At 42.0% G+C, this 27,736-nt stretch overlaps 1 protein-coding gene across 1 annotated transcript in view; it reads right to left on the minus strand.

The window, feature by feature from the left end:
- Positions 1-5,028: 5,028 nt before the first annotated feature.
- LOC311054475 (multiple PDZ domain protein-like) overlaps positions 5,029-27,736 on the minus strand; it is a gene marked incomplete at both ends in the record, with an annotated part of 55,610 nt that continues 32,902 nt past the window's right edge. Inside the window, 22 exons of the mRNA XM_084070474.1 lie at positions 5,029-5,175; positions 5,881-6,004; positions 6,463-6,566; positions 7,415-7,519; positions 8,489-8,611; positions 9,315-9,358; positions 9,621-9,717; positions 9,840-9,911; positions 10,490-10,637; positions 13,450-13,643; positions 13,938-14,021; positions 14,934-15,308; positions 15,893-15,967; positions 18,307-18,399; positions 19,074-19,203; positions 20,274-20,365; positions 21,006-21,214; positions 21,479-21,572; positions 22,655-22,726; positions 23,582-23,638; positions 24,525-24,635; positions 25,115-25,292. Coding sequence (XP_083926600.1) covers positions 5,029-5,175; positions 5,881-6,004; positions 6,463-6,566; positions 7,415-7,519; positions 8,489-8,611; positions 9,315-9,358; positions 9,621-9,717; positions 9,840-9,911; positions 10,490-10,637; positions 13,450-13,643; positions 13,938-14,021; positions 14,934-15,308; positions 15,893-15,967; positions 18,307-18,399; positions 19,074-19,203; positions 20,274-20,365; positions 21,006-21,214; positions 21,479-21,572; positions 22,655-22,726; positions 23,582-23,638; positions 24,525-24,635; positions 25,115-25,292 — 2,728 coding nt within the window. The remainder of the gene's footprint in view (positions 5,176-5,880; positions 6,005-6,462; positions 6,567-7,414; positions 7,520-8,488; positions 8,612-9,314; positions 9,359-9,620; positions 9,718-9,839; positions 9,912-10,489; positions 10,638-13,449; positions 13,644-13,937; positions 14,022-14,933; positions 15,309-15,892; positions 15,968-18,306; positions 18,400-19,073; positions 19,204-20,273; positions 20,366-21,005; positions 21,215-21,478; positions 21,573-22,654; positions 22,727-23,581; positions 23,639-24,524; positions 24,636-25,114; positions 25,293-27,736) is intronic.

A 27,736-nucleotide genomic window follows, 5' to 3' on the forward strand; every position in this document is an offset into this window, starting at 1 on the left:
AATAATGCATTTCTGTCAATAAATACATCAATCTATCAATCAATCAATCTCTCAGACACCGACACAATAGCTTGTGATATCATTTCAGTTTTTTTTTCTTTTTCTATTTTACAATTTATACAGTTATAGCACTTTTATCCAAAGTAGAATGTAATGCACTTTACAAAGTTTCATTTCATTCACCCAATCATTCACACACCAACGGTGGAGGCAACCATGCAATGCACCAATCTGCTCATGAAGGGACTTGCTCAAGGACACCGGGGATCAAACCGGGAACCATCCGATTCCAAGACGGCCTACTGAACTCCATAGTAAGTGTCGCCGCACGCACACACACACACACACACACGCACGCACGCACGCACGCACGCACGCACGCACGCACGCACGCACGCACGCACGCACGCACGCACGCACGCACGCACGCACGCACGCACGCACGCACGCACGCACGCACGCACGCACGCACGCACGCACGCACGCACGCACGCACGCACGCACGCACGCACACACAGGCTTTGTTGTGTCTTTACAGTTAGTCCGTCTTCATGCCAGTTTAGGCAGTGCTGTTTCTCATCTGGAGGAAGATGAAGCAGAATGTGATGGCTGTATTTCAGTAAGGCTTGCAAAGTGAACAGATGGCGTTTATTATTAATGTGGAAAACACCAAACAGAATCTCCAGAAGCTGCCTCCTTTTTCACAAAATGATGGCAATTTAAAAAAAGTCAAATATAATTAAATCTTGTGGATTTGGACACTTTGGTGGCCCGGGTAGAGGAGAGGTTCAAAATGTTTCTGACACACATGTAGACTACTGGCTCTTCTCAGCCAACTCTGTTCCTCCATCAACACATCATCTTAACCCGTTTCTTTGGCTATGCAAAAATAGCAGATGATTTGTTTTGCAAATCTTTGAATATATATTCTTTAAAGCGAACATTTGTAAAATATTTTGTTCCAGGGACCCCCCCAGAAGCAAAGATTTGAGTTACAAATGTTTAAAAATCTATATATTCATGGATTTGCACACATTTTCAAGATTTTTCAAAAATAGCAGATCTACAAGCTCATAGGGCTGCACAATGAGCTCAGTAGATCTGCCATTTTTTTAATAGCCAAAGAAATCTAAAAATGACACAGATGCGTTCCCGGTCTTAATGGGTTAAAGAAACATGTGGGGGCGTCTACCAAGAGGTCTATAGGCTCTGGCCTATGCCTTAATTGAAGCTAACACCTGCAACCTTTCTGGGACGCAAACAGGTCCATCCGCATCTCACTGGAGTATGCTGACTGGACGAAGTCCCACTCAATAGACAGCATAGCCAGTGCATGCAAATCCTCTTAAGAGTACTAAAACACTGTGGGGTTTGTTGTGATGGCTATTTATTTGTGTTTCAGAAAAAGTACCCTGAAGATTGTTCAGTCGACATCCTCAAAAGTGACATTAAAGACTTTAACCTGCAAAATCCACACTACTGTACATCACCATCTGCTCATCTTTCAGTTTTTCTCTGTGGATAATTGGGAAGAGTTCACTTGCAAGTTGCAATGTCCAGCTGCCTCTGGGGGTAAACTGGCCTTAAACAGCGGAAACAGCCAATAATGCAGCTCAATCTTTTTTACAATTACAATGTAATTTATATGCATTTAGCAGACGCTCTTCCAGAGCAACTTAAAAGTCCTGGATCGGAGTACTGTGCAGCTACTGACACATTATCAGACCACAGCGGTCTGATAATGGGTGGTGCAGCAGCTGTGTCTGCATCTGGATGTGGCTGGGTGTCATCTGTGGTCAGCTCATCCTTCAGTTATGGAGCAAGACAAATTCTCCAAGCGGCCTCCCTAGTTTTGACAGATTCTGTGGTTGGGTTTTGAAGAATGCTGTATAGAATATCAACATGCATGAGTGAAGAGGAAAAGATAGCCTGTCCAGCAATGTGGTCAGACTGTGGGCTTGTTGGATTGACACGCTGTCACATTGTTTTCAAAACACTGTTTCAAAGTTTCTTGATGTTCAAAGCGGGTGTGGACGGTGTGCCTCTTCAAGTTCCACCTTGTTTGTGCCGATGGTGGAATTTGCCACACACTTCCTCCAGGACTGCAGTTCTCTTGGGGGACTTGGAGAAAAAGGTCTGATGTTGGCAAAGAATACTCTGACGGGTGTGAGATGAGCAGGCCAAGTGTATGTGCAAGTCTGTACGATCAGTATATGTTTTCCAATTTATATGTCTGAGAGCTTCTCCCTCAGGAGTTTTTTTTCAGTGCCACTGCACTGCTGTCCACTAACGGGGAGAAATCCCTCCACAACAGAAGCTTCAAATGTACATCACAAAGTTGTGAACAAAGAGTTGAACAAATATTTGAACATTTCTGTTCTTGTGTTCCACGGTCCCCCAGCATAACGTTCCTAAATCGTTTAGAACTAAATAAAGAAAATACATTAGGCTGCCGTTTCTTTTTTCACATTTATCCTCTAATGGTGCCGACACACTGGATATGTTGAGAGTGGTGTCAAGTCAACAGATCCGATTCATTTTCAAAGTAGGCCTAAAGCAGGAGATCCAGCTGTGCGGTGATGCATGATGCATATGGCATGGTGAGTTGATGGACAGTGCTGTAGTAGGATATGCTGTATGCAGCCACATACATACTGCGAGTTGGGTGATGCTTGGTTTTTGATTTACCATTTCTATAATGGCGGCAAAGCACTGTAACAAACAATCACATTTTACAGCTAAACAACAATACACTAAACTATGTTTCTGAAAACATTTGAGACAAGAAATAGGCAATGCAGTAACATAATCTTGATTCTTATTTGAACAGCACTACCTAGTTTGATAGTTGAAACTTTGAGCAGAGTGCTCGAGTAAAGCATCAGGCCTACAGTATGTGGAAACTGTTACCTAATTGACCCAACATTTGCCTCACATTTCAGGATGAGATGGCAAACATTTCAGGTGAAGACATTTCTCTAACCTAAATTGTTAAATTATGAAGGGAAATAGGGAATCCATCCAAGCACTCCACCCATAAAAAAGGCATGGGTTTCCGAGGCTACTCCACCCATGAAGCAGTGCATTTTTTATGAGGATGGAGGAACCCATTTTTTCTGATGTTGTTGTTGTTGGTGTAGATGGTGGACCTAATCAAGTTGACAGGCGATGTTAACTTTACCCATACCCAACATTTAGAGCTAATGCGGATTCTCATTCACTCATGACAAATCAATAGAAAAAATAATGTTTCTAGTGCCGTTGGGTCCAAGTTGCATCTCCTCAAAATACAAACATTTGGAAACAGAAAAGTAAAAGATTATTAGGTAGACTTGCCGTTCTCCTTTCCCTTGTCCTCCAAAGACAATTATTAAAGACTTTATTGAAAAAGATAGGTAGGGCTTATCCATGTTAGCCTATATAGGCCTACCAGCCATGTGTGAGAAAGAGAAGAGAGAAAGAGAGAGAGAGAGAGTCCATTATTAATGAAAGTAACAGGTTGAAATGGCTAGAACCAAGGCTAAGCTATTCAAAGAGACTGACACAGTGTCAGCAGCACTTAGAATTTTAGTGAGCACACTCTGAAGTCTTTAACCAGATGTGAAAGGTCAGAATACAGAACTCTACCAAATGCATGTTTAATACGATCACAGTCATTCTAATGACTACTGCCAGATGGGAAGTAAAATAAACCACAGTTAAATGAACACACAAGTTATTCATAAAACCATATAAAAACCCAGCTAAAAAGAAACAGCAAAATGTCTCTACATTCTTTTTAAGTTGTCAATGTTACACATTCTACAGTAACAAAACTGTTACATTACGTTGCACATTCTACAATCTACAGTACCACAACTGTTACATTCATGTTGCACATTGTACAGTAACAACTTGTTGCATTCATGTTGAACATTCTACAGTAACAAAACTTACATTCTACAAAAAATAATAACTGCTTGTCAAGGAAAACATGAAAAATGGTAATAAATAAATACAATAAATCCAAGCTGATCTTGCAGCTCTATAAGCATGTGATACAACAGATGCTTTAAATAACTGTAATTAGCAGCTGCATTATTAGATCAAAAACAAATGCTCTGGTCTCTTATTGTTTTGGATTACAATAAGTGATCTACATATAGATGTAATTCGGTAATACACACAATCACAAAAGAAGCAATGACAAAATTAGTATTACAGTCATGAAGGTGGGAAATGAATGCAAAACATTTCTTTTCACAGGTATATTCCCTAAACCTTCAGTGTCATAAAAAAATATTGGCAGACTTGCTGGGTATCATGTGCCACACTTATTTTTGGGTGTTAGGAGTGGAATGGCCGACTAAATACACTTCAAGAGACAGTAATGAACACAAATCAGTCTCAAGATAAATCTCTATTATTGCATTAATCGGAGTCAGTTATCCTTCATAGAGAGTGTGCTTGAATTTAGCTTTATTTTGTGATATTCAACATACTCGAGATACCCTTGAAGTGAAGACCTCTTTTCTGTACCAAACTGCCATCTCACAGCCTCTTCCCCTCCAACCACAGCACAGCATATTTAAGCCTGATTAAATACAGCTTGTAGATCGGCTATTTTTGGTTCAAGTATAAATGAGACATTACTGTATACTTCCTAGCATATCTCTTATGACTAGCATACATATGACAGGTCATACTAGCATGGTGAGAGTGGTAATGTAGACCATACCTCATTTACTGGTGAGTTCTGTGGTTTGTATATAAAAAAAACTATTTTCATTTGTAATATTCAAAATATCCTATTTGTTTTGATGAAAGGATAATTGTGATAACAGCTTATCCCAAGTGAGAGATATACGGTTTACTGTGTACAATCAATATGTCCCTATTTCTTCCAATAAAGAGGTAGCTTTGACTTATTGCTTACGCTACCTCCTGCCTTTCCACCTGTATGCAAAGCAACTACAGAATGTGGCTAAGTCAGTGGATGAAATTCTAACCGGATGGATACTTGTGCTGATGACCTCCTCAAAATGGGTCTCACGAGAGTACAGTAAGAACTACAGTTCCCTTCGTTCTCTTGAGGATGTCTACAGCCTCCGAGTGATTCACGCCCTCCAGACAGTGTCCATTCACAGCAATGATCTGATCTCCACGGTGCAGCCTGCCGTCCTCTATGGCTGCCCCCTGTAAAGCACATGAAGGGAAATGTCTATCAACATGTCGTTAAAGATCAGAGATTTCATATCTATTACTCTATTAGTATCTCATACTATATGTATTAACCCTTTAAGACCAGGAACACATATGTGTCATTTTAGATTTTGCTATTAAAAAATAGCAGATCTACAAGCTCATAGCGCGGCACCGAGTGCCACGGTATGAGCTTGTAGATCTGCTATTTTTGAAAAATCTAGAAAATTTGTGCAAATCTTTGAATATATAAATATGTTTTAAAGCGAACATTTTTAACTCCGATCTGTGCTTCTGGGGGTCCCTGGAACAACATTTTTTGAGATGGGGGTCCGCGGCCAAATACATATCATTTTGGGGGTCCTTGACATCGAAAAGTTGGAGCACCACTGATATAGCAACATAATTTTTTTCAAAAAACTGTTAGGATTTAGAAGACATTTGTAGAATATATATTCAAAGATTTGCAAAAATGTTCACGATTTGTTTTTTGTTGCTGTCGGTCAGAAACCTTGTCTCCACATTTCAACTTTATATGTAAAAGGTAAATATTAACAGGACAAAATAATAACTACATTGAATCCAACAGAGATTTTTCCATTGTAATGTAACAGGATTCTGTAACAGGATTCTCCCCAACAGCGACGATATGTTGACATTAAGATTTCTCTCTCCATGATGTTGAGAACTTTCTCTCACCTTGTTGAAGACAGATTTGATGTAGATGGGCAGGTCTCCATGAGGGCTGCCCAGGCCTCCCACGATACTGAAGCCCAGCCCAGACGAGCCCCTCTCCAGAGTGATGGTCTTATACATGCGAGCACTTTGACCAATAAGTACAGATAAGAGTTCAGAACTTAAATGTGACACTATGTGACAGTTTTACTCTGTCAAAATGGGTTTCAACAGGACATGACACACAAGACAGTTAATGTAATTGCATAAAATATTCTCTAAAATAGAATAGAACACATAAAAAAAAAGTCCTGTCAGCTTGTAAGACTGAACTGCAGTGAGATCTATAGGCTGCTTGTCACACAGTAGATAAACAACTTGTGCTGACATGGGCCCAGCATTCTAGAAAGCTTTAAAAAAAAGTCTTGTTGTAATCTTTAAATGAAAACTGCTTTAAAGCCACTAGTCCCAATGCTCAACGTTGCTGAAAGACCAAATAACTGTCATGGCAACCTGAGAGATTTTAGTCTTATACTCTGACTGAATGAATCAAACCGGCACCAACAGAAGCAGAAGGTCAGAAAAGTAAACTGATATGATTCCTACCAAAGGTTGTTGTGACAAGATGGCAGACTGCTGGGTATGCCTGATGATGAGGTGTGTATACCGCCGTGATCCTGCCCTCCACATCCCCCAGTACCTGCTGCAACCTACACACACACACACGCACGCACGCACGCACACACACACACACACACACACACACACACACACACACACACACACACACACACACACACACACACACACACACACACACACACACACACACACACACACACACACACACACACACACACACACAAACAAACAAAAATGAAATCTGCCAATTAATTCATTTGAATGTACTAGACACACTTTCTTTTGTCAAAAGCTCTTTGTTAAATACAATAGGTAGTTTCTACTGCCTGATACACCTCTGTGGAGAGATTATTTCAAGATTAATCATGGCTGTCATGGAACCATTCCACCCAGTACCTCCATGTTCAGAGTTATCCTACCATTGAAGCTTTCAAATAATACATACCTATTCTATGCAATCGACTTGTCCAGATATACTGGCATCCACATTCTCTCTCTCTCTCTCTCTCTCTCTCTCTCTCTCTCTCTCTCTCTCTCTCTCTCTCTGCTGTTAATTTTAGATATTTTTTTTGCATGTTGGGTGGGTGTTGGGAGAAAATGCACACTCGGACTTCTAGAAAATTCATACTACTCTGGAGTAGTTTCACTTAAAGGAATTCTATGCAATTTGTTACAGTATTTGTGCTTTGGAGAAGGTACTGTTGGCCCTTCAAATTAAAATAATGATAACATTGGCAACTGTCATGTATGAACTGAAGCCTGGTGGCCCATAGAATAATTGATTACATTTGTACACTTCCAGAGTTAGATTAACCCTCAGGATTTAACTGTGTGTCAGGCAGACTGTGCAACACTTGTGAGACTATTGCTCACACACTGACTGGGCACAAGCACACTGTCCATCAGCATTGTTTACCTGCAGAGTGATGGGGCCCGTGGCATTCTTTAACAGGGCTCCTGCATGGACGTGAGTCATCCCTTCCGTGGACACATCATTGATACTGATAATCCTGTCCCCATTCTGACAGCACGCACGCGCGCGCGCACACACACACAGACACACACACACACACACACACACACACACACACGGAGAGAGACAGAGAGGTGGATGACAAAAAGTGTTCACACGGCACACATACACACCCATCTACCACCACCACCACCACCACCACCTCCATCAGTCCGTCCACCCACCCACACACACATCACTCTGTGCTCTTGCTATTTGCACGCATAGCATAACTCGCGCAATACCATTGCTATATTTCAAACTGTCCGTCTGCGCCATAGATGATAGCTGACTTGTCTCGTCACATACACTGTACTGTCAAATTCTGAGGGTTAATTTAACTCTTGAGAGGGTACAAATGGACCTGGTTACGTGGTACTCTCTCAGAGTGGATACATTAACACTGAGGATTTTTGTGTGTACATCCAATACTGTTCACATTGCCCGTATTGCTCACACCTGGTCTGACCCAATCATCATTGTTATTATTCCTATTTTTACTTTTATACTTTATACACTGTATTTACTTTTTCATCTCATATGCAGGGTTGCCAGATCTGCTTATTGTAATTTCCCCACAAGATTTTCTTTGAAAATATCCGATCTACAAGCTCACAACGCGTCGCATCGCGACGCGTTGTGAGCTTGTAGATCTGCTATTTTCAAATAGCTGATGTATATGTTAAAGTGCACATGTGGCCCATAGTCGCTTCTTTTGGGCTGGTTTTCCTAGACCTGGTTGCTTGTTTCTCTCACAGAATCTGGCAACACTGCTCATATGATGTATTGTATGGTTTTATGGGCATGGGTATGCCCTTATACGAAGTGTGTTATCTTGGGGGTGATCTTATGGGGGTGGGAGCGGCTAGATTTGGGAGAGCTTTTGTCTGTCTTCATGGATGTATTTATGTTGTGTTGTCTTGTGTAGTGTAGTGTCTGCTTTGTATATTTGTGCTAAGGACCCCCTTGAAAACTCACCTGGAGTTTTTTCGTCTTGGCAGCCAGTCCGTCTGTATCCATGGTAACAATGAAAAGAGGCACATCGCCATGGGGACTGCCCACTCCTCCTGCTACACCGAAGCCCAGCGAATCACACGGGCCCTGAGGTCACACAAAAAACGGATTCGGATTATTTTTACTTGAGTAAAAGTAGAAATACCATGTAGAAATAATCTGAAGTAAAAGTCCTGTATTCAATATTTTACTTGAGTAAAAGTACAGTATTCGCATGAAAATATACTTACTGTACCAAACGTAAAAGTAAGCTACTTACTATGCAGAATAGCTCATTTCAAAATCATATTAATGGATTGTAATTAGTGATGCATTAATGCGTTCTTCACTTTAATGTTGCAGCTGGTGAACGTAGGGCTGATTTGAATTACTTCATGTGCTGCAAGGTAGCTTACAATAATAGCTTGTTTTAATTAATAATCTAAATCTTAAAGTAACTGGTAACTAAAGGTGGCAAATACTTGATTGTTGTGGAGTAAAACGAACAGTACAATATTTGGAGGAAATATAAAGTAACAGTAACAAAAATATATAAATACTCTATGTGTAGATAAGTATACAGACAGTAGCACTTGAGTAAATGTATTTAGTTTCTTTCCACCACTGGAAACAAGTGTATTATATTATGAACTCTGGTTTCTGATTTATGGACCCAAAGAAAGTTACTGCTCTTGTGAAAACCAAAGCACACACACACACCTACTGGCATAGTAACAGTGTGAGATACTGAGTGATGTGAATTCAAAGGCAAAACTAAGCGTTGGACTATCTATGAGATTTTGAAGTTCACCTTTTGTAGAACTACTTTCCGGGTCTCACGGTACTCTTCAGATACTGTGGAAAGAAGGAGTGTAATGTTTTGAGATGATAATGTTTCTGATTATTTGTTTCAATCTGACAAAATGGAAGTCTCAACACTTTCATACTTGATGCATGAAATTAATGATTTAAAATAATATTAGAAAGCCTTCATGACGCAGGGCTGAAAATACAAGTTCTGAACATCTGAGAAACTGTAATGTGATTAAAATATATGTATATAATTGATAATTGTTCATTTTCTTTCTCCAAAACTCCTGAACTTATCTTCACTTACCAAAATTCCCATATTTGCTATCTATCTCCCTCTGGTGGCTTGAGGAAGTATCACATCCACTTGAGGGTGTCAGGGTGGAGCAGTCAGAGTCTTCACTCTGGATAAAACACAACTTCTATAATAAGTATCAACCGCTCAATAATAATCCCTATTTGTCATTAAGAAATTCAGATTATCAGAGAAAGTCGCAGCCAGCCACAAAGAGCTGGGACACTTTACCTGGCTCCAATGCGAATACGGTATCCCTGCTTTGAAACGAGCCACTTCTAGATTTACAGCACCACTGCACTTCTGAGGCAAAATGGACACAACATGTAAACAAGGTAACGGTGTCAAGATAACTCTGTCTACATTATATGTTAACGGTAACCCTTACGGGTCCATTTGGTTGCATTTGTACACACTAAGAGTTAAGCCATTAAGACCTGGAACGCGTCTGTGTCTCTTTTTGACTTGAGCTAAAAAGCATTATTTTACACTTTGGCTATTCAAAAATAGCAGATCTACAAGCTCATAGCGCGGCACAGAGTGCCGCGCTATGAGCTTGTAGATCTGCTATTTTTAAAAAATCGTTAAAATGTGTGCAAATCTTTGAATATATATAGTTTTAAAGCGAACATTTTTTTACTCAAATCTTTGCTTCTGGGGGTCCCTGGAACAAAATATTTTGAGATGGGGGTCGGCGGCCAAATACATATAATTTTGGGGGTCCTTGACATGAAAAAGTTTGAGAACCACTGATATAGAAACATAAGAAACACATAGAATACTGTTGGGATTTAGAAGACATTTGTAGAATCAGCTTCAGGTCTTAACGGGTAAAATGAACCCCTGAGGATTGAGGTGAGGTGAGGTGAGTAATGCCTGACCTGTAGCAGCTTCTCTGCATGTTCCTGTGTTGCCGCGCGGACGTCCTCGCCGCTGATGGAGAGAATCTGGTCCCCTAGCAACAGCCTGCCATCTGCATCCGCCAATCCCCCTTTGATTATGTCTGAGACGAAGACGCCCGTGTCGTTGCTGATGAAAACATTGGGAAGTCAAAAATTACACCACGTCTCCACTTAGAATTCATTATGCGCCGTGTGGGCCCGCTGCTTTGCACGGTGATGTGTCATAATCGTGCCTGTCTTCCAATGGATACAATTTAGTCACAAACTCTTGGTAATACTTTTCATTGGCTAAATATTTATAAAACCCATAGACAGACTTAACCAAACAAAAATAAGATCTAAAAGCTCACAACCCATTGCAATGCCGCTCGTTGTGAGCTTGTAGAGCTGCTATTTTTGCTACTTTTATGCTACACTGTCATACAGCAAAGTATAAAATATGGCATTAATATACATTATTAATGCCATATACATATACAATACATTATAAAAAAGAAATATGGAGATACAAGGTTTCTGTGTGATGATACAGTATGTAGTATGAACATACAGTGAGATGCCAGGCCCCTTATATACAGTACATGTGTTGTGTGTAGTATTAACCGACAGCAAGGGGACCAGCCCCTCATATACAGTACATGTGTTATATGTAGTTTCAACCTACAGTGAGGGGACCAGCCCCTCACATACATGTGCTATTTGTAACCTACAGTGAGCCGCCCATCTCCTCATATACATGAGTTATGTGTAGCTCCTTATCATCATTTACATGGAAATATTCTATCTTGTGCATTGACCCGTGGCTCTTCAATATGCTGTGCCTCTTTAAAAGAAAATGGAAAATATGTGATTAATCTGCCACAGGTGATTTATTCTGTGGTATCACTGCTCCCACAGACGACTGCTCATTATGAGCTCTCAGTTTTGATAAGAGTGGTAAAACACAGAATGTGCCACGTTTATGAAATACTTATCTTTCTTCACAAAGGACTACAGAAGACTAAACATTAAAATATTAACGTAACACCAAAAGGAATTGTGGCAAAAGTGTAGTTTCTTTGTGCAGATCAAATAGGCACATAATTGGCTAAAACAATACTGTCGTATCTGATCAAGGAAGCTATCAGCTCATAATACCAGAACACCAGCTGGGGCCTAGCCGCTGTGATGCAGCTCCATTTAATAATGAGCCTGCAATCCATTCCATACACAAAAACATAAATTGGAGAAGCAGAAGAATGTAGCCAGCAAATGAAGTGAAGCATACTGTTTATCTTTGGACAGGTAGTTTATGACACCCGTCTCATTCACAGCTTTTCAACGTTAAGGAGAAACTTTGCAAATGTTATCAAATTTGGACTGAACAGCCTATCTTTCCAGGGGTTTTGTCGTTCCTGAGTGTCAAAAATTAAACAATTCAATGTCATATACATTATTCTTCAACAACATTTACATCCCAACATGATATTGTCACCAACTCTTGGAATTTGTAATGGCTATTCGTAAAATATGCAAATTGTTAATTGCAAAAAATCAACAAAATGACAGGCATCATGTCCAAAGCTAAAGGTACAGTATAGTGCTTCTTTGTTATATTTGGTGTCTATAGATTCGTAAGGCACGTCCAATTATTTTTTTTGTCTATGGGATAATTGGGGCTAAATACTTGTGGAAAAGTCAATCCCTAATTACTATACTAATAGTGGTCAGTCCTAATGCCTGTCCATGGTCTAATTACTATACCTCTTCCCTATAGTGTTGAGGCCTACTGCCTGTCCAGACTCTAATACATTACTATACCTCTTCCTGTAGTGGTCAGGCCTAAAGCGTGTCCAGACTCTAATACATTACTATACCTCTTCCCTATAGTGTTCAGGCCTAAAGCCTGTCCAGACTCTAATACATTACTATGCCTCTTCCCTATAGTGTTGAGGCCTAAAACCTGTCCAGACTCTAATACATTACTATACCTCTTCCCTATAGTGTTGAGGCCTAAAACCTGTCCAGACTCTAATACATTACTATGCCTCTTCCCTATAGTGTTGAGGCCTAAAACCTGTCCAGACTCTAATACATTACTATACCTCTTCCCTATAGTGTTGAGGCCTAAAGCCTGTCCAGACTCTAATACATTACTATACCTCTTCCCTATAGTGGTCAGGCCTAAAGCCTGTCCAGACTCTAATACATTACTATGCCTCTTCCCTATAGTGTTGAGGCCTAAAACCTGTCCAGACTCTAATACATTACTATACCTCTTCCCTATAGTGTTGAGGCCTAAAACCTGTCCAGACTCTAATACATTACTATACCTCTTCCCTATAGTGTTGAGGCCTAAAGCCTGTCCAGACTCTAATACATTACTATGCCTCTTCCCTATAGTGTTGAGGCCTAAAACCTGTCCAGACTCTAATACATTACTATACCTCTTCCCTATAGTGTTGAGGCCTAAAACCTGTCCAGACTCTAATACATTACTATACCTCTTCCCTATAGTGTTGAGGCCTAAAACCTGTCCAGACTCTAATACATTACTATACCTCTTCCCTATAGTGTTGAGGCCTAAAACCTGTCCAGACTCTAATACATTACTATACCTCTTCCCTATAGTGTTGAGGCCTAAAACCTGTCCAGACTCTAATACATTACTATACCTCTTCCCTATAGTGGTCAGGCCTAAAACCTGTCCAGACTCTAATAAATTACTATACCTCTTCCCTATAGTGTTGAGGCCTAAAGCCTGTCCAGACTCTAATACATTACTATGCCTCTTCCCTATAGTGTTGAGGCCTAAAACCTGTCCAGACTCTAATACATTACTATACCTCTTCCCTATAGTGGTCAGGCCTAAAACCTGTCCAGACTCTAATAAATTACTATACCTCTTCCCTATAGTGTTGAGGCCTACTGCCTGTCCAGACTCTAATACATTACTATACCTCTTCCCTATAGTGGTCAGGCCTAAAGCCTGTCCAGGCCGAGGCTGGAGCTCTATATTGAAGACGTCCCAAAGGTCCTCCTCCCTGTAAGTCTCCTGGTGCCTGAAGACACACAGGTGTACTCGCTGGGTCGTCAGTCGCAGCACACCAATGGCCTCCTCGTGGGTGGCCTGCCGAAGGTCTATACCGTTCACCTGCGAGCCGTGGAGAGCAGAGGAATAAAGGAATGGTGCAGGAGAGGAGTGGAGAGGGAGGGAGGAGGTAGTTAGAAATTGTGTTCCTGTTGCCAATAAAACCCTTCCTGGTTTGTTGGCAGGATAAGACATTGTGTGTGTGTGTGTGTGTGTGTGTGTGTGTGTGTGTGTGTGTGTGTGTGTGTGTGTGTGTGTGTGTGTGTGTGTGTGTGTGTGTGTGTGTGTGTGTGTGTGTGTGTGTGTGTGTGTGTGTGTGTGTGTGTGTGTGTGTGCCGTGCACGGGCATGCGTGCACCTCTAGTATCTGATCTCCTGCCTGCAGTCTGGCATCTCTCTGGGCAGCTCCACCATCATTCACTTCGTGGATTATTACTGCCCCCTGGAGGGAACACCAGAAATCACACTCTTATTAAAACACCTACAATAATACTTGCGTGTGTGTGCGTGTGTGTATACACATACAGAGAGAGTGAGAGAAAGAGAGAGAGAGAGAGAGAGAGAGAGAGAGAGAGAGAGAGAGAGAGAGAGAGAGAGCGAGAGTGTCACAAATTAGAAAATGAAAATGCATTGAAAATTCAATTGAACAGAAAACATTAATTTGGGGATAATGAAAACAGACACTTTTTATCAGGTCTCAATCAAGTATTCAACACTGTGCAAGTATGCTGGAAATGATTAGAAATAGCTTGGAGACAACACAGTAAAAAAATGTTTATCTATCCATGTGCAGCTCCAAGAGTGTACAAATGTGTACACACTTGGAGTGAAACGTGTCAGACCTTTACGCTCATGTACCTGTACACAAGATGTAAACAGTAAAGAAACCTTGAACTTCGAACTCTTGACTTTTTAACTTGTTGACGTGGGACAAACGTGCATTGAATGTAGCGCTGTCACGATTAATTATCACTCAAATAATTGCGATTAACGATTTAATTGTGTTTCTGTCGTTTTAAAATTAATGGAACATTATGAATAAAAATTACATTTCTGCTTGGCTTTTAGCTTTCGTAATCAAAAGTTGCACAGGGCAGATATGACAAATAACACATATTTAATTATATGATACTTAAAAATAAACATTAATAGTGGAAATAGCAGATCTATAAGCTCAAAACGCGTAGCATCGCGATGCGTTTTGAGCTTATAGATCTGCTATTTCCACTATTTTTGACATTTTTTAAAAATATATGACATTTTTTAACATGGAATTGATTATGACGATTATATAAAATAATTGCGATTAGACGATTATGTAATAATTGTGACAGGCATAATTGAATGCTCTCACCAGCAGTGTGTCACAGCCCCCTACGATGCTGAGGCCCAGGCCCGTGTTTCCTTTACAGATCTCAATGGTGGTCTCACCGCCGGCCACGATGGGACAACACAGAGGACCAGGGGACCCGGCGCAGCACGGCGACGGCGCGGGCCAACCCGATCGTCCGACGGTGTTGACGGAAGAATGGGAGGAGGAGGACACGGGCAGCGTGAGGGAGGAAGGAGAGATGGCACCGGGATTGGAGGAAGAGGCGGGAAGAGATGCGGAGCGGGAGGGAGACGAGGGGGCGGGATGCGTGGGGGAGGAGGAGGAGGAGGAGGAAGGCCTGGGGCGGCTGATGGACAGTTTGACTGACCCCCGTTGTTTCAGAAGCATGCTGGACACCTAGAAATAGGAACAAAATGTTTCAATCAATCAAAGTGGTCATTGATCACGTCACTGCAATGCGCATGTGTGTGTGTGTGTTTGAGCAAATCATAACAAGTGCCCCTTAACCCATTCAGTCCCGGGAAGGCATCTCTGTCATTCTGCACTCTGTCAGTGCCGCGCTATGAGCTTGTAGATCTGCTATTTTTGAAAAATCTTGAACATTTGTGCAAATCTTTGAATATATATATTTTTAAAGCGAACGTTTGTAACTCAAATTTTTGCTTCTGGGGGTTCCCTGGAACAAAAATATCTTACAAGCGTTAGCTTTAAAATATGTATATTCAAAGATTTGCAAAATGTTCACGATTTTTTTTAAATAGCAGATCTACAAGCTCATAGCGCGGCACTCGGTGCCGCGCTATGAGCTTGTATATCTGCTATTTTTCAATAGCCAAAGAAATCTAAAAATGACGCCGATTCTTTCCCGGTCTGAATGGGTTAACATCAGTGCGGCTTTGATGATAGTGTTTTTTGTTCTCTTTTTACCCTCTTTTCTGAGTCATCAATCAATATCTTTGTGCGTGTGCGTGCGTGTTCACCTTGTCCACTGACAGTCCAGCCACAGGCTCATCACCCACTGCTATAATTCTATCTCCAACCTTTATCCGGCCATCCTGTACATCAACAGAGAAATTGTGAAAAGTGAACTGAAAAATAAACAATGTCCAATAGAATCTGTAGCTGAACCTTGAAGGTCATTCAGGAAATGTATTGTTTACGTGACATTCAACAGTTTGTACATGGCAGGCAGTCATAATCTTAGAGCTTAATCTGGTTTTAATGCTGCCAGAAACCTCTGGTGATATGCCTGTTGTAATGACACACACACGCCGTGGTTAATTAGATTACTGACTGACATTACCTAGGTCCTAGGTGTCATGTGAATTCAAATAGCTACCTGCAGTTACAAATCCACTTGGAATGCGATCACTTTGATAAGAATTAAAATGACTGAGCTGGTGCTCTCGTTGGAAGAACATAATAAATAACCCTCGAGTTTAGAAAAGCTACTTTATTTTAGACGTTGTTTGATGTAGCTGGGAGAAACCCATCATTGAGTGTAATCAATTCTGGAAGGGATGACATTCATGAAACTACTCGATGTAATAATTACTATAATATAACCAGAGCTCCTCCTTTAGCAATACTATTGCCATGGGGGAAAGTGATTGAAAATATGACACAGATGAATGGCTGAGATGATGAAGATAGTAAGGGGAAGGAATGAGTAGGAATACAATTATTTGGAGTGAGAAGGGATTATGATGATGGCTTTAATAATATGATAATAATAATGATGATGATGATAATGATGATGATGATGATGACGATGATGATGATGATACAAATTAGACTGTACTGTTCCCACGGTGTGGGCTTGCTGTGATTTCATATTGACATATTTGTATCAAAGTTTGAAAAGTTTGAAAAAGTATAATACATTAAAAAAAATCACACCCAGTGTGAAGTGGGCGGTGTGTGGTCATCACAACATGACTCACTTAAAAAAAAGGAGAAATTACTTTTTTTAAAGTCCATACTGCTATTCATAGGGCTGCACATGTGTCATGTGTTTCGCTAGCCAATCACAGTCCTGAATTTGCAAAGTCAGCCAATCACATTACAGCTAGTGGTGATGACACTAGCTGTAATGTGATTGGCTGACTTTGCAAAAGTATAGATTTGCATTGACTGTGGAAGGGTTAGGGGTGTAGACTGCGTTGTAGACTATTGGCCAATCACGGTGCAGGATTGGTCAGTGTCCAAAACTCACTTATAGGGGGCGGTTACACCGCCCCAAAAAGATAAGGTTTGAATGACGCTACTAGGTCAAAGTTGGACCTGTCCAAAGTTTTGGGGACACTAATGAATAAACAAATAACTAGAAAAAGTGCTCCTCGGAGCACAACTCTCCGCTGTTGGGAATGTTGGGAATGTTCTATCTGTATAAGTGTCTTATCCGTCCTGTCTGTATAAGTGTCCTATCCCTCCTGTCTGTATAAGTGTCCTATCCGTCCTGTCTATGTAAGTGTCCTATCCGTCCTGTCTGTGTAAGTGTCCTATCCGTCCTGTCTGTGTAAGTGTCCTATCCAATTGTTACAGTATCCGCCATTTCTCAACCATTTCGTGATTGTTCCTGTCTTACCTCACTCTTACCAGACTTGTGTTGGGAATGTTGGGAATGTTCTAATTCTTATGTTCTAACTGTCCTATCCATCCTGTCTGTATAAGTGTCCGATCCGTCCTGTCTGTATAAGTGTCCTATCCGTCTTGTCTGTGTAAGTGTCCTATCCCTCCTGTCTGTATAAGTGTCCTATCCGTCCTGTCTGTGTAAGTGTCCTATCCCTCCTGTCTGTATAAGTGTCCTATCCGTCCTGTCTGTATACTGTAAGTGTCCTATCCGTCCTGTCTGTATACTGTAAGTGTCCTATCCGTCCTGTCTGTGTAAGTGTCATATCCCTCCTGTCTATGTAAGTGTCCTATCCGTCCTGTCTGTGTAAGTGTTCTATCCGTCCTGTCTGTATAAGTGTCCTATCCGTCCTGTCTGTATAAGTGTCCTATCCGTCCTGTCTGTATAAGTGTCCTATCCGTCCTGTCTGTGTACTGTAAGTGTCCTATCCGTCTGTGTAAGTGTCATATCCCTCCTGTCTATATAAGTGTCCTATCTGTCCTATCTGCCAATTATGTATCAGCCATGCAGCCATTTCGTGATGGTTCCTGTCTTACCTCACTTTGACAGTGGCAAAGACACTGTCAAAGTGACGCCATGTATTTATACAGTATTTCACCGTATTGTCACGTGTCACGTGAGGCTTGACCAATCGGTGTGTCATATTTAGAAAGTGAAAACAATACTCTCCTGCGGAGAGTAATAACAACATGATAATGAAGATGATTATGATAATGACAATAGAACATAATAATAATAACGATAACGACGATGATGTCATACCTTACTTGCAGTCCCATGCTGGGTCAAGGAGCGGACCACTACTCCTTTCCTTGAGTTGTCCTCTGCCATGCAGATACCCAGATCCACCTGATCCTACAGTAACATGAGACAAGACAAACTAACAACTAAACCTCTCAGCTCTAAGTGGTTGTATAATGAGTTTTACAACACATATCCACATGAACCGTATCGTCCCTGCTCGTGTTCTGGGCATGTCATAATAGGCGAAAGTTCATCGAAAATATCAAATCTACAAGCTCACAATGTTGTGAGCTTGACTACTTGATTTGACCACTTGATTTGGTATAGAGGGACAAAAGGAGGGGGCCAAGTAAGACCCCTTGGGGAGCCTGGTGAAGTAAATACTGTAGGTAGAAAGGAATCAGACTAAGTGGAGCGCATATCTCTGCCAGGCCAGGTGGCCTACCCTGGGCTGTGTGACGTCAGTCTCCTATGACGTATCAGATGACGTACAGCATGACACCATATTTGGGCAAAGTTGCCCCTTGATCCCACCAGCCATTGACTTCCATTATAAAATGAAAGTTAAATATTTCATAAAATATAAAACACGAGAAAGCATTCCAAATAAATTTGGCACTGGTAGGTCCTGCAGTCCAGCAATTAGCCAAGCAAACACACAAACAAACTGGCTAAAACATTATCTGGTGGAGATAATTATATTCCTTAAATGTCATTTGCATAATGTTTAGTTGCATAAACATAAGGGCTGTGAAAGGCCAAACAGCACATTTGACATGTTGTACCTGAGGTAGCATGATGTGTTGGATGTCTTTTAAGGGACATCCATCCACTGAAGAGTCTGTCTGTGAGTTGACAGTATCTGCACGCTCTTCCCTTGGTCTCTGGGCCATTTGACTCAGGGTGGCTTCATTCCTAGGCAGTAAAAAACATCTGTTATCACTAGACCTGCTTAAGCCCCACCCCCTCTGTGTTCCTATTGGCTGGGCTTTAAACAGCCATAACTTCAGTTCCCAGCATAGTCTGTAAAAAAGAATGGACAAAGTGACGCCATTGGTTTTCTACAGACCCGTTTTGAAGCCTGTTTTTCAGAGATTTAGGGTATCTTTTCCCTTCCTACTTCCCGTTTGTCGGATTGCCAAAACTTGTCCCACACACTCTCTGAGGGGTGTGGAATTCAATGGTGCAACCCGGAAGTGGATCTGTTCACTTTCGTTTTTACTAGGAAGTGGTCTTAAACCCCTACCTCCCGAACACACAAGGTCACACAGGTATGACAGTGGACCTGGGTGCTGCAAGTGCATTGCTGCTGGGCAGCAGTGATGTAGCAGTGTTTAACACTTCAAATGGCCATACTTCGGTGACCATTACTCCTATCAGCGCAACATAGGACTAGGTTTCAGGCCGCAACGCTGCCTTGAAAATCTAGTTGGTTAAAACTGTATTAAATGAAGATTGTATTTTTTTGTATCACTACTACGCTGTTACAAATGCAAAATTTACAGTAAAGTAAGTGTTCAGTCACTTAAAGAGGTGGTGCCATGGTTTTGCACTTTTTCTGTTTTTTATGTGTCTATGAGGTTGATAGAACTTCATTAAGCCCCCTGGTGGTGTTTTATGTCTTCTCTGACTATTTTGAGTTTCTTCCTAGAGGCTGAAATCTTGAGGGTCAAACGTGCCAATAGAAAAACAGCACTTTAATGACACAGTAAAATTATACCCTCCCCCTCATTATCATAACACAACAGGTGTTATGGAGGGACTAGGACAGGTGGGTGGTGCTAAGGTGGTGGAGGAGGTGCTAAGGTGAGAACCAGGTATACTTAATGAACTGGAGGCGTGTCCACATAAAAACACAATTTTAACACTTTCTGTACACTTTTTTGAAAAAGATCTTCCTCCTAGTATAACCATAATACCTGATGATTATGTTTTAGGGGGGGGGGGGGATCGGCACTCTGTCTTTAAGTTATCTTGAATCGTACCTGATGAGAATGATTTTGACTTTAGAGGGAGCCTTATTGATGATGGTGGAGGCATTCTGGTGGCTGCGACCATACATGATTTGACCATTGATCTAAAAGAAGAAACAACAATTAATAATACATACATTACCTTACCTTAACATAGCCCCCTCCCCCATCTCTCCCTGTCTTCAATAAGTTCAATCCACCATCCTTCAAACTCCAATTAGCCAGCAGGCCGTTTCCCCCCAAGACTCACACCTGCCTCCCCGGAGTCCCCGAACGGCTTAGCGTCTGTTCCGCCATTCTCCCCTACAGCTTTATTTTCCATTATTTTTCATTTTTCTCCTAATTTACTCATTGCCAATTCCCCCCATATCATTTATAGTCACTGCCAACTCCTACTGTTTGGTCTGGGGAGGATACAGACAAGCATGTGTCTCCTCCGATATACATGGAGTGGCCAGCCATTTCTTTTCACTTGACAGTGAGAGATGGCTTAACGCGTGCAGAAGAACACGCTGTCCCTTCCAGTTCTGCTCCCTGTAGGAGACGTCAGAGCAGCGACAGAGATCGTCCTCTTTTCTCCATGCTACCCACCCATGAACGGCAACCAATTTTGGTTGGGTGCAGCACCCAGCCAAGCCGGAAGCAGGTCGTATGCAGGTGCTTTATCTCTGCACCACCTGGACGCCTAGACCCGACTTATCTCTTCAATCCCAAGAGACACCGCGCATACCCCCTCCTCCGTACCTCCAGTAGCTCATCCCCAACTTGTATTCTTCCGTCTAATCCGGCCGCTCCGCTGGGGTCAATCCTCGCCACGAAGACACTCATCCGTGCGCGCGAGCCGTCCTTGTTGCCCACTAGGCTGAGTCCCAGTCCATGGGCATGAGGGCCCTTCTTAATCTCAAACATATGGAGCTTCCCGGTCAGGCTACCGTAGCGCTGCAGCATCTTCTCTGAGGAGAGCGAGGGTTAACAAACAGAGCTGTTAGGACACAATGATTACACAGTGGCCTGTGCCTGAAGAAAAATGTGTAGTTTGTCGCATACAGTGATTTACATGGCTTATGTACAGAGGAAACCCTCTGGCAGTGGACACGAGAGAGAAATGAGAGTGAGAGAGTATGTGTGTGTGCGTGTGTGCGTGTGTGCGTGTGTGCGTGTGTGCGTGTGTGCGTGTGTGTGTGTGTGAGAGTGACGTCTCTATGATGTTGACCTACTTCGGCCAATCTCGTCGTCGTCCTCCGCTCCCACTGTGATGGGTGAAGTGACAGGACTTCTCTGGTCTGTTCTATTGGCTGTTGGCGGCGGTACCTTGGGGGAAGTAGTGTTGCATTATTGAGCAGGCAGAGTTGGGAAGACGCCTCAGGGGTCCTTCGGGCAGAAGTTGGACTTACCCCTGGGGCCAATTCAAGAACGCTTGATGTTGCAGTGGGAAAAGCTGACGAATAGGATGAATTAATGAACACAAGTTTAATGTCAGCTAAAAATAACATGAAAGATGACCAGTGTTATGCATTATTTTGTAACCTAAGAAAGACTGCATAACTTGTGGCACATCCGTTTGAAGATATGTAAAATATCTTCAAACAAATGCTTCATCAAAGAGGAAAACAAAAGTTTTCAACAAACAAGGTAGCTGACTTTGAACTGAGGATTCTATCCCCAAAATATACACACTGATTACTGTAAGTTGGCACACTGTAGCACATATCCTTTCAAAAGTATTGGTACACCCATGCACAGGCAGTATTCACACATAAGCACACAATAGTTAGTACACACACAGTACCTGCTGCTGCAACCTACACACACACACACACACACACACACACACACACACACACACACACACACACACACACACACACACACACACACACACACACACACACACACACACACACACACACACACACACACACGAGGACCTTACACACTGGAGGTGTTACTTTAGGTTGAATTTGCCTGGAATTTGTTTTTGTTTTTTCAAACAGGCAAATATTATGCGCAGATAAAGCAACATCATTTTTATTTGGAAGGTTGATTTTTCAGAACGTCTGCACCGCGATTAAAGGCATCAACCTGTATGAATGAGGCATGAACTATATGAATAGTTTTTATGTGAAATATTAATTTGGCAAGAATGAAGAGTCGCACTCAGAGTGACAAGATAAGTCAGTTCTTTATTTCTCCATATGCCTTACACAAGAAACAGAAACAAACGTTTGGTGTTTTATGTTTTAAGAGGACAACGCACCAGAGGAGTCAGAGTGCGGTGGTAACAAAAAAGTTTAGCATGTGAAATATTCGCCAGTGAGTGTTTTGCATTTTCATATTGTTTATTCATCGCTCCCTGGTGTGTAAAGACCTTTACGTGTGCAAACAGTACCAACCTTGAAGGGGGTAGGGGTGAAGGGGTTTGTGGGGGAGAGACTAAGGAACAGACCACTGAGCATCTCTGCTTCCTAAAGGGGACAACAGGGTTCAACAGGGTTGATCAGAGTCCACAACACGGCATCCCTTCCGTACTGTACAGAAGGTCTTATTATGCGGTCTTCACATTGATCCATCACTTGATATTGCATAGCATCGGAATATATTGCACTTTCTGCACTATACAGCAAATCCATACCATAATATTCACACTGACATCAAAGTCCATCTTACAAAAAGATTTTGGTCCACAAGCAATTTTGTTCCATTTAGACCTGAGGCCTTCTAAATCCTGACCTTCTGAAAAACTTCAAATATTTATTCAAAAATTACAAGAAATGTATGTTATTATATGCTGTACATAGCAACAACTACCCCAAAAGGGGTTCCCGGATTGAAAGGTATAGTTACATATATGGGTTTCCGGTCTAAATGGGCAAGGCATCACAGGCATGACTATTGCCCAATATTAACCCATTAAGACCTGAGGCCGATTCTAAAAATGTTTTCTAAATCCTAATAGTTTTGTTTTTTAAACAAAAAAAATATTGAAAATATATATATATATATTAATATATATTTTCAGGATTTTATACAGAATCCAGAGATCCCCAGAAGCAAAGATTTGAGCTACAAATGTTCGCTTTAAAAACAAATATAAATATTCAAAGATTTGCACTAAATTTTCACGATTTTTCAAAAATAGCAGATCTACAAGCTCATAGCGTGGCACTCGGTGCCGCGCTATGAGCTTGTAGATCTGATATTTTTGAATAGCCCAAAGAAATCTTAAAATGCCACACAGCTGCGTTCCCGGTCTAAAATGGATTAAAATAGAAGACTGTCAATTGTAAAGTGAACAGCACTAGATTAGGAGGGGTTCCTACCTTGCTGCGCTGTGAGTCGGGTTGCGGTGACGGAGTTAGTCTTTCGTGGTTAGAAGGCTGTAGAATGCGGAAACAGAAAGTGCAGAGGAGGCAGAGCGTTGAGAGTATACTCTAAATGCTACACAGTACATCCGATACGACAGAAGACACCGGATATGTTCCCTGCACACCAGCCACCCTCTCTGGGCAAATTCGTATACGACGTGCCTGGGCACATTTTGTGTCTAGAGGACATAATGTCAGGCTCATTGTTAACTTGTGTAATTGAAAGTCGTTTCATGCACTGGCCAAACATCAAGCCTTAACCCATTGAGACCTGGAACTGTCTCATTTTTAGATTTGAGCTAAAAAGCATTATTTTACACTTTTGGCTATTCAAAAATAGCAGATCTACAAGCTCATAGCGCGGCACCGAGTGCCGCGCTACGAGCTTGTAGATCTGCTATTTTGGAAAAATCTTGAAAATGTGTGCAAATCTTTGAATATAAATACTTTTAAAGTGAACATTTTTAACTCAAATCTTTGCTTCTGGGGGGTCCCTGGATCAAAATAGTTTGATGGGGGTCCGTGGCCAAATACATATAATTTTGGGGGTCCTTGACATGAAAAAGACTGAGCACCACTGATATAGAAACATACGTTTTTCAGAAAACTGTTGGGATTCAGGAGACATGTAGAACCGGCTTCAGGTCTCAATGGGTTAAGTGTGAAATGACACTGCGTGGCCTAAAGGAACTCATTTCTAATTGGATTCTAAAGCCTAATGTATATTTCATCACACGGCGGTGTCACTCGCCAAACAGAGCCGATAGTTAGCTTGAACATCTGCTATTGTCAGCGAGTGCCAAAAGGCACGAGACAAAGTATATAAATTAGGCATAAGCCTATACAAATGTGCTGGGTGAGTAAAAGGGTGGCTGGCTTGTGGCTGGGATGGGAATACCTGAGGTCTGTCTGCTCCGGTCTGCACCAGGAAGTGGATGAGGTCTCCAGCTGTGCGGATGGCCTCCACTGCCTGCTCGTGGCTGGTCTCTCGCAGGTCCACTCCCCCCACCTGATGAGCAACCATACGTACATATATGAGATACACAGGCACAGACACACAGACACGAGCAGACAGACAGGCAGGCAGGCAGGCAGGCAGACAGACAGACAGGCAGGCAGGCAGGCAGGCAGGCAGGCAGACAGACAGACAGACAGACAGACAGACAGACAGACAGACAGACAGACAGACACACACACACACACACACACACACACACACACACACACACACACACACACCCAATGAAGGACAAACATACTGTATTTGCACAATTCCCAAAATACATTCACACAAATTCCTATTATTTCCTTTTTCCTCTGTCACTCACTCACTCATACACCCTAACAAACACCCATACACGCATGCACACACACACACACACACACACACACACACACACACACACACACACACACACACACACACACACACACACACACACACACACACACACACACACACACACACACACACACACACACACACACCTCTAGTATCCTGTCTCCAGTCCTGAGGGTGCCGTTATGTGCTGCCGGGCTGTCGGGACTGATGTGTTTGATGAACACTCCCCTCATCATCTCCCCGCTGTGCAGCCTGCTGCCCATTCCTCTGCCTCCCATTATACTGATACCCAGGGACTGGCCCGGTGCTCGTCTCAGCTGCACACTAACACACACAGCAGGGGGACGACAGACACCCGCTCGTCAACAACGAGAAAATCCGGTTTGCGGTGGCGCTGACGAATGTCAGTCCTGTCCTGTGCTGCTGGGCCTGCCGCTATGCCTCCTGAGCAACAACTTTTGATTGAAACGTTATAAAATCACATTTTCTTCTACCTCCATAAAAAGGACGATCAATAAAGAGAGTGGGGGGGGGGGGGGGGGGGCGTATTAGGATAGTTTCAGTTTTTTGTTTGTTTGTTTGTTTGCTAGTTTGTTTGTTTGTTAGTTTTTTGGTTTGATTGCTTGTTTTTTTTTACCGCGTGTCACTGTAGGAGGCTAGCTGTCTACAAATGTTGAAGACTGTCACGGTCCGCTCCTCTGGCCGTGGACGGTGACTTTAGGCCTTTTCTTTAAGCCTGTTTAGGCCGTTGTTCATTATGTACTGTATTTGTATTGTAACTCTGTTGCCCTGGCCTTGGTTTTCCGTACTCTTGTTTTGTAGTAGTGTTTCCTGTCTTGTCTCACCTCCCTGTAATTATTGTAAACCTAGTCACCTGTGCTCCTTGCCTGTTAGCCTATCCTGTGTTGATTGTCTGTTGTGTTCACCTGCGTCCTGTTAATCCCCTGTCTATTTAAGTCCTGTGTTTTGTTCAGTTTCCTGTTGGTTCGTTGGATATAGTCCTGTGAGTCTTGTTAGTTTGCACCTCTTTGTTTCCTTGTATTCTAGTCCACTTGGCTTGCCCAGTTTAGTTCTTGCCCTACTCCCTCCTTATTCTGACTGCCTACCTGTGTATTGACCTGGACGTTGATTACTGCCTACTCCCTTTGTTTGGTGTCAATAAACACTTAAAGTTGAGCTACGCTGCCTCATCTTGCGCTTGGGTCCTACACCTCCCTGCCTCGCACCGTGACAAAGACAAATGTTGTTTGTATGTATGTATGTATGTATGTATGTATGTATGTATGTATGTATGTATGTATGTATGTATGTATGTATGTATGTATGTATGTATGTATGTATGTATGTATGTATGTATGTATGTATGTATGTATGTATGTATGTATGTATGTATGTATGTATGTATGTATGTATGTATGTATGTATGTATGTATGTATGTATGTATGTATGTATGTATGTATGTATGTATGTATGTATGTATGTATGTATGTATGTCTGGAGCTAATCTCACAAACTAGACCAATCAGCACTGTTCAAACCTCATATGCACGCTTCTATTGTCGACGTGTGGAGCCTCCCCTCCTCCCGAAGCGTTTGGAGAGAGAGAGAGAACTGAAAACCAGTATAATCATTCTGCTTTCTATTAGCGTTCCAGTTGGAATATTCACAGATTGAACATAAACGTCTCTTTAATACTGCAGTAGCCGAATTGTAGACAACGAGCAGTGCACACTTGGCTTTATAAATAGACCAATGTTGTCTGAAAAAATATTGCATTTGATCATCGCATCTCCCTCAGGCTGTGCCTGTGTTATATTTACGTGGGAGTAGCTAACGTGTGCATCTACTACCCAGACACCACCCCTCACCTTATCAAACAGAGTATTTACCTTAATGTGTGAACGCATCTGAATTCTCCTGACATTCTCCTGTTGCATGCTACATGTGTGAACGACCTGATTCCACGGACATTTTCCATTGTGAAAGTGGCCACATGAATTCCCAGATCCACATGGGAGCCACACCGTTTATTAGCGCCCGTGTTGTTTTTAAGTGTGTTCTTCTTGGCAGGCTCCTGCTATGGTGCATCACTCATAACGATAGAGTGGCTGCTGGGTCCAGATACATGAAAGCTATGTTTTTCATGTGGTTCAACTCCTGTGAAATTAGTGATGGATAAGAATCATAAATATCATAAATATAGGCGAGGGATTTAATCTCTCTCATAGCAACTGCTCTAACTAAGGTGTACAGTATCTTGCCACACAAAGCTTTGGAACTGTGCTTGCAAACAGGGATTCGAGGCAGTTTTTGGTGTACAGAGTGCAAAAAAGTCTAAAGGCCCTATTTAAACAATCTATGGTGCATTGGTCTAAAGCTGCACCTTGAGGCATGTCCAACTCCAATAGCAGTTTTACTAATCTGGGCATGCAGTCATTACAGGACATTTACAGACGGCATCCTCTTGTAATGGCTCCTTATTTATGTCCAAGAGACATCTGTGATATTTTGACAAATCAACCTAAAAAGAACACGCTCATATTCTAAGTCAGGTTTTCATCATTAAAACCAGCTATGAAAGAATGATGGATGGCTGTGGGGTCCTTGCGTCGGAGAAAGAAACCGTTGCTGCTGTATATTGAACAGAGGCAAATAAAGACAGAGGGCTATGGTTTAGTGATGGGAATTATCTTTCTTTTCAGTGTATTGAATCATTCAGTACGGTTCAGTGCTTGGCTGGAGCTCCACAGTCACCCACTGAACTGAG

Source organism: Gymnoscopelus microlampas (assembly GCF_963454915.1).
Source record: "Gymnoscopelus microlampas genome assembly, chromosome: 2".
In the NCBI taxonomy this organism is placed as follows: Eukaryota; Metazoa; Chordata; class Actinopteri; order Myctophiformes; family Myctophidae; genus Gymnoscopelus; species Gymnoscopelus microlampas.